Below are 7,531 nucleotides of genomic sequence, written 5' to 3' on the forward strand. Positions count from 1 at the left end.
TCCCAGACCACTTTTGTGCTCGGGGTTCGCTCCGACCACGGCCGCGCCCGGGGACTGCCCTGACCACTGTTTGAATAATGGTTCTCCTTGGCTACATGTGATCTGTACTCACATACAGTTAAGAGACTTTTCTTTAGACCTTGCTACAAGGCTCATACTTTGCCTTCTAGCAAGCTCGGGGACTACGTCGGTACGATGCACCTGCCGGTGTATCTTGTTTTGCCTGTATGGCAATTGGATTCTTAACTTCAGTGGAATTTCTTTTTTAGACCCTGGCACCACGTGCCTACGTCACCTACTACCAGGCTCGGGGACTAAGTGGGCACACTTCACCTTGCGGTGAATGTGTTTGTTTTTCGACCCCTACGCTTCTGATGTTTAGGGATGCTATGCTTCAAGACCACTTACATTTCTTTTCAGAAATACAAGTGGGCACACTTCTCAGGACAGAAATCTTTTTCTTTTTTCTTAAGAGCATCATACATTCTTTGGACAACCTACTTCTCCGATGATGACGATGGTCGGAGGCGTCAAGGATTTAAGCCTCGCTTGTCGGAGAAGGTTAAAATGGCGTGTCGCAGCATAATACATGATGCTCGGGGACTAGCTGTGGGGGTATTAACCCCTATACCCTTACGGCTAAGCTTGGGCTGGCCAGGATCGATGGGTTCAGTCCACCCGAAAGATGACGTGCGGCCCAATTAACCTGGTCGGAGTCCCACACAAGGAATCAAGACGGATTTGGCGACCAAGCAGGATCTTGGTCGGTTAGAATAGGAATCCTTATCCGGCCACATATGGCAATTGTAACTGACTAGGATTAGTTTCCAGATCTGTAACCCTGCCCCCCGGACTATATAAGGCGGGCAGGGGACCCCTCTAAAAGATATCTCTCATTGACATACAGCAATACAAATCAGACGCAGGACATAGGTATTACGCCTTCTTGGCGGCCGAACCTGGATAAAACCTCGTGTCTGTCTCGCGTCACCGTCTTGTTTGGGGCTTGCGCATCTGTCTACCGATAATCTACTACTTTGGGCATACCCCTAGGTAGACTGCCGACCATATTTCGTCGACACTTGGGAAAAGAGCATTTGGTGTGTCAATCCTTGCCACACCACGTCATTTCGTACGTCTTGGTTTGAGGGGTCTAGAGCTACAACCTTTATCGGTTCTATTTCGAGTTGATGAAACATAAACCTCGAATGTATAACACCATTTTATCATTTTATAGGTTGGTTGTAGTTACTCCCTTCGTTCCAAATTATAAGTCACTTTGACTTTTTTGATACATAGAATTTGCTATGTATCTAAACATATACGTAGGGAGTAGCATGTAATATGTGTGATTTGAGGACCTTTGGATGAAATGAGGTTTTTTAAACAATTTTCCAGTTTTAGGAAGTGTGTACACCAAGTTTACTCTAGATGAAATCTCTCCGTTCTCTCTTCATGACTCTAACACCATACTATTGTCATATTAATTTTTAAAAATTGCTATATTTCTGTGGACAGAAAATGTTGATTCATATCTATCACTGGGCCGTCTATTTTGTTTGAAGATTTGTGATATCCTTTGGGCAGACTGTCTAGCTATCAGCTGACAGATTTGTTCTATCAAAATTTGTCAGATTTTGACCAATAAAAAGATGACAACTCAGCAAAAAAAAAACTAACTTTGTAGTATTAGGTTTAAAACTTTGAACTATCATATTATGAACTTTGCACTGCTAGCACTTAAGATTTATAAACTTTCAACTATGACATTATAAACTTTGTGCTACTAGGTTCAAAACTTTACACTCAGGATTCATAAACTTTCTACTACGACATTACAAACTTTGTACTGCTAGGTCCAAAACTTTAAACTGTAACATTATAAACTTTGTAATGCAACGTTCAAAACTCAAACACAAAATTCAATAGATATAAAACCAACAAAACTATTGACAGATTTATATGTATACTATCTGTTAAATTTTCTTTTGGTGAGCTATCTTCTTTTTTGAGTGGCCAAAAACCTGACAGATTCGTTGTTGTCAAATCTGTCGACGGATGTATAGAGTCACCCTTTATTTTTACATGATGACACCTCAACTAATGAGATCCATTAATTTTTTTTTTTTTGAGGAAGATACATTAATTTCTTGGACTTGAACGGTGAAACCAGGCAGGTGAAATGGACCTGGCCCAACTCAATCCCACAAATCCTGGCCCAACGTACGCTGAGAAACCAAACCAGGGAAGGCGCAGCGGTTTGTTGCAGGCAGACGGGTGGGCCCGGACCAACCGAGGAAAGCAGACGGCAGAGGCAGGTGCATCCATCCCTTCCACATCCACACCGCCGAAACGCGGCGAACACAACGGAACAGAACAGAGCAGAGCAGACAGCACACAAGGGCGCAGCGGCGGGCGAAGCAGCAGCGAAGCAGTGCGACCCCTCCCCTCCCCTCTGCTCCTCGTTCCACTCCCTTCCTCCTACCCAGGGGAGAGGGTCTCCACCCAGAGACACCCCCCCTGCTCTCCCCGAAGCATCGCCTCCTCTTCCTACCCCCTCCTCACTCCGCTGGTCCGGTCGTCGCGTAGCGCAGTCCATCCCCCCACAACGACGGCCGCGTTCTCCCCGCCTTCCGACGTCGCTCTCTCTCTCTCGCTACGCCCAGCAGCTCCAGCGCCCATCGGCGAGGGAGGGAAGGAAGAGGGAGAAAAGGAAGAGAGAAAAAAAAAAAAGGACCTTCTTTTCTTCCGTCGGCAGGCGGCAGGCCTCGTGGCTATGGATCCGCCGGGCTCCACGCTCCCTACGCCGCCGAGGTCTCCTGCCTCGATCCGTGTCCGGCCCACGTGGAGACGGTGCTGGTGCTAGTACCGGTGTCCCCGCCGTGTTTCTTGGCGAGCCTTGCTGGCTCCTCCTCCTCTGTAGGATTGCTGCTGCAGTCTGCAGGTGGGATGGCCGGACGCCCAAGGTAGGCGGCCCTCCATTCTTCTTCCTTCGATTCAACAAATATGTTTGGATTTATGTATCGCGTTACGAAATGCTTGGAGCTCGGGGGGTTTATCGGATTTGGACTTGTTCTAAATCTCCTACCTACTCTGCCCCAGATTTTATATAACCTTCTGGATTACGTACATAAGATCCATCGCGAACTGGTGGATTCGATTTGGGCCGATACATAGATTTCGATGCTATGTTGGGGAGGGATTACCCTTCACACGTGGTGGCTTAGCCTAGCCCAAAGGCATTGATTTGCTTTTCGCCAGATCTTGGTTTGGGCCGCAGTTCGATTAATTGAAAATCTGTCATGTTAATTGTTCTACATCGGATGAATGCAGGAGCGTCGGCGTGCGCAGCGTGGAATCGATGGCGGCGCCAGAAATGCGCGTCTGAATGAAGCCTGGTTGGTGGTAGAGGCCGATGGTGGTGGGAACGGCGCTGCCGCGCGGGGTCTCCATCTCCTCGGTGTGGATCCTCCTGCTCCTCTCCTCCCTGCTCCTCCTCTCGCCGTCGGCGGCGTCCGTCGACTTCAGCCACTGCGGTGGATGCGACGACGCCGACGACGGCGCCCTCTCCAGCACCTACAACATCCTGCAATGCCAGAAGGTCAGCGACTTCCTCATCGCCGCGGCCTACTTCTCCATCCCGCTCGAGCTGCTCTACTTCGCCACCTGCTCCGACCTATTCCCCCTCAAATGGATCGTGCTGCAGTTCGGGGCCTTCATCGTGCTCTGCGGCCTCACGCACCTCATCACCGTCTTCACCTACGAGCCACACTCCTTCCACCTCGTGCTCGCCCTCACCGTCGCGAAGTTCCTCACGGCACTCGTCTCCTTCGCCACGGCCATCACCCTGCTCACGCTCATACCGCAGCTCCTCAGGGTGAAGGTCAGGGAAAACTTCCTGATGAACAAGGCACGCGAGCTGGACCGGGAGGTGGGGATGATGAAAAGGAAAGAAGAGGCGAGCTGGCATGTGCGCATGCTCACACAGGAGATCCGCAAGTCGCTCGACAGGCACACCATCTTGTACACCACCATGGTTGAGCTCTCAAAGGCACTGGAGCTGCAGAACTGTGCTGTCTGGATGCCTGATGAGACCAGGAGCGAGATGATCTTGACACATCAACTGAGGGAGAGGGATATAATGGACCCACAGAACCGTTCAATTCCTATTGATGATCTGGATGTTCGAGAAATAAAGGCGACCAAGGATGCAAAAGTTCTTGGGCCAGATTCGGTGCTAGGGGTTGCTAGCCGAAGCAAGCTTGAAGCGGGGCTTGTGGCTGCAATAAGGATGCCGATGTTAAGGGTGTCGAATTTCAAAGGAGGGACTCCAGAAGTGATGCAGACAAGCTATGCTATCTTGGTTCTGGTTTTGCCTAATGATGCTTCGTTAGGGTGGGGTAGAAGAGAGTTGGAGATTGTTGAGGTAGTTGCTAACCAAGTTGCAGTCGCTCTGTCACATGCTGCGCTCCTAGAGGAGTCTCAGCTGATGCGAGAGAAGCTTGCTGAGCAGCATAGGGACTTGCTGCGGGCAAAGCATGAAGCCATGAGGGCAGGGGAAGCTCGGAATTCCTTCCAGACTGCAATGTACGATGGAATGCGAAGGCCAATGCACTCGATCCTTGGTCTTGTCTCGATGATGCAACAGGAGAGCATGAATCCAGAGCAAAGGCTTGTGATGGATGCCATTGCCAAGACAAGCAGTGTTGCATCCACGCTTATGAATGATGTGATGCAAACATCAACAATGAACTGTGAACACTTGTCTTTGGTGAGGAGGCCGTTCAACCTTCATTCCTTTATCAAAGAAGCTGTTGGAGTGGTCAGATGTCTAACTGGTTGCAAGGGTGTAGAGTTCGAGTTTCAAGTGGATAATTCTTTGCCAGAAAGGATCATTGGTGATGAGAAGAGAGTCTTCCATATTATCCTGCACATGGTAGGCACCCTAATAAACCGATGTAATGCTGGCTGTATCTCGTTATATGTCAATGGTCATAATGAGGTTGAAGAGAGGCATAATCATGACTGGATGCTGCGAAGAGCAAACTTCTCTGGGGGCTATGCATGTGTGAAATTTGAGATTAGGGTTAGAAAATCCAAGGACAATCTTTTGAGTTCGTCAAGCAGTCAGATAAGCCAGGGGTTCAAACCCAATAATTCTGAGATGGGGCTTAGCTTCAATATGTGCAAGAAGATTGTGCAGGTAAATCAATAATAAAACATCTCAAGCATTTATATCCAATAGGACGCAAACTATATTGTTATCTCATTTATGTCTCTCACTCCTGGTGCTTGTCAGGTTCTATATGTATTGTGCTGATAATGCTTGGTTAGATTTCACTTCTCCACAAGGTTAATATTGTTAAAGCGACGACAATGTCTTAGATTGTGGTTCTTTTACCCTACTTGACTCAGATTACCTCCGATTTCTTGGACCTTCCAGACATAGTCAGATGCTAGAAAAAATAATAGCAGTTCTTTGATCTTGAGTGACACAATTTTTTTTAGAATCTGTTGACTGTTCTCCATCTCCTGTATTTTTGTACAGCTACTAGGCTCTAGCAGCTAGACTTGGTCATCACATAGATAGTTGGCTATACACCAATTTGAATCGTCAAACCACATAATGTGTTTAGCGGCCATAGTATGACCTTTTATGCAAGTGTTGGAATATTTATTATCTCACCACAAACTGGGCAAACTGAGAGGACATATTGGTCCTTTTGTTGAACTTATGCTTTAGTCATAATTATTTTATGGTATGTTTCTTGTCGCAGCATGCACGATTTTTGCATAAATATATTTAGTTATTATGCTAGTAGTAGCCAAAACCTCAGCGACTCTATTTGGGCCCAGTTTAGATCCGAAAAATTTGGCAAAATGAGCACTATAGCATTTTCGTTGTTATTTGGCAATTAGTGTCCAATCATAGTCTAATTAGGCTTAAAAGATTCGTCTCGTGGATTTCGTCTAAACTGTGTAATTAGTTTTATTTTTTATTTATATTTAATGCTTCATGCATGCGTTTTCGTATTCGATGTGATGGGGAATCTTGAAAAATTTGGCGTTTTGGGAGGGGCCTTGATTGTCATGTTCTGGTTCGCAATTTGTACATTCAGTTGTGGAAATGGCCAATATGTACTTGATGTGATGTACAGTCGTATGCTGATGTGGGCCCTTATTTCTGCTGCAGATGATGAATGGTAATATTTGGTCAGTATCAGATTCTAAAAGCATTGGAGAAACTATCATGCTCGTCCTCCAGTTCCAGTTGCAACCTGTGACTCCGGTCTCTGGAGCGTCCTCAGATTTGTACCGATCGTCCGCAATTCCCAACTTTAATGGGCTCAGAGTCCTCCTTGCAGACAGTGATGACACCAACCGAGCTGTAACTCATAGGCTCCTGGAGAAGCTTGGTTGCCAAGTCCTTTCGGTCGCTTCTGGCGTCCAATGCATGAGCTCCTTTGCTGCCGAGTCGTCCTTCCAGCTGGTGATTCTTGACCTTGCCATGCAGACGATGGATGGATTCGAAGTAGCCCTCGCGATCAGGAAGTTCAGTAGCAATAGTTGGCTGCCGTTGATTGTTGCCCTAGCAGCAAGAATCGACGACAACATCTGGGATCGATGCCAGAGGTCAGGAATAAATGGCCTGATCCAGAAACCAGTCACACTAGCTGCACTGGGAGATGAACTGTATAGAGTCCTTCAGAACAATTGAAAGAAATGTGGTTCTCATTTCTTTCAATCTCAATAGATTGCTGTAGCTTGATCGGTAGTTACTCTGCTATTAGTTTCTGCCAGGTTAGGTCCATACAATCACAACATTTGGGGCAAAAGGAAAAATGTATAGGAAGCTGAAAGCATCCGCTTTTCGCTTGGTTCCTCGGTGAAGGACGACGACAACAGAAAGGTACAAAATTTTGGAGAGATGATACTGTTAGAACTTAGACTCATTCATTTGTAAACCCTCAGATAAGCCAAGATTTAGATTCTTCAACTAACACTAACCACGATATAATAATTAGTTTGGACGAAATCCATGAGCAGATGAGTTTGTGATTGGGACTTTGAGATGGATGGATCATGGATGGGTTCAGTGAATGCAGGCATAGTAGATGTCTAAAGGGTGCAAGGAACTTTTGTTATTGGTTAGACATGCTGAAAAGCAGGCTGCTGGATGAGATTGCTGACAAGAAGGCAGCTGATACGGCTGATGCTGACCTTCTCTTTGAAAATTAAATACTAGTGCTTGTGCTTCTGCTCAGGATGCACTGCATCTGCTGCATTTCATACTACTACTTTGGCTGCTTCTGGTCAGCAAACTCTTGCTTGCCATTTTCTCAGCAGTGATTCCTCAGTTTTTATATTATATCCTTTCCTTCTTGAAACACATTACCATATAAAAGTACAAAAAAAAATCTTTAAGCCTGTTTCAGTTGTAAGAATCTGGTGCATTGGTACCCAAGCTTCCGAGGTCATCTAAAGAGCTCTTAATCAGAGGAATTATCAAGTGAGAATCCAAGGCCAAATG

General features: G+C 46.4%; 1 protein-coding gene across 1 annotated transcript; it reads left to right on the top strand.

Moving 5' to 3' along the window:
• Positions 1-2,359: 2,359 nt before the first annotated feature.
• On the top strand, positions 2,360-7,256 carry LOC136494416 (ethylene receptor 2-like). The gene is made up of 3 exons (XM_066490581.1): positions 2,360-2,966; positions 3,334-5,203; positions 6,194-7,256. Exons 2-3 carry the CDS (start codon positions 3,416-3,418, stop codon positions 6,716-6,718), a joined length of 2,313 nt encoding a protein of 770 aa, XP_066346678.1. The 5' UTR covers positions 2,360-2,966; positions 3,334-3,415; the 3' UTR covers positions 6,719-7,256.
• Positions 7,257-7,531: the final 275 nt, after the last annotated feature.

This window comes from Miscanthus floridulus, chromosome 11 (genome assembly GCF_019320115.1).
Source record: "Miscanthus floridulus cultivar M001 chromosome 11, ASM1932011v1, whole genome shotgun sequence".
Taxonomy (NCBI): domain Eukaryota; kingdom Viridiplantae; phylum Streptophyta; class Magnoliopsida; order Poales; family Poaceae; genus Miscanthus; species Miscanthus floridulus.

Coding starts and splice junctions, on each gene's coding strand:
- LOC136494416 (XM_066490581.1), top strand. CDS start 3,416: ATGGTGGTGGGAACGGCGCTGCCGCGCGGGGTCTCCATCTCCTCGGTG. Junction 5,204..6,193: donor TGTGCAAGAAGATTGTGCAG/GTAAATCAATAA, acceptor TTTCTGCTGCAG/ATGATGAATGGTAATATTTG.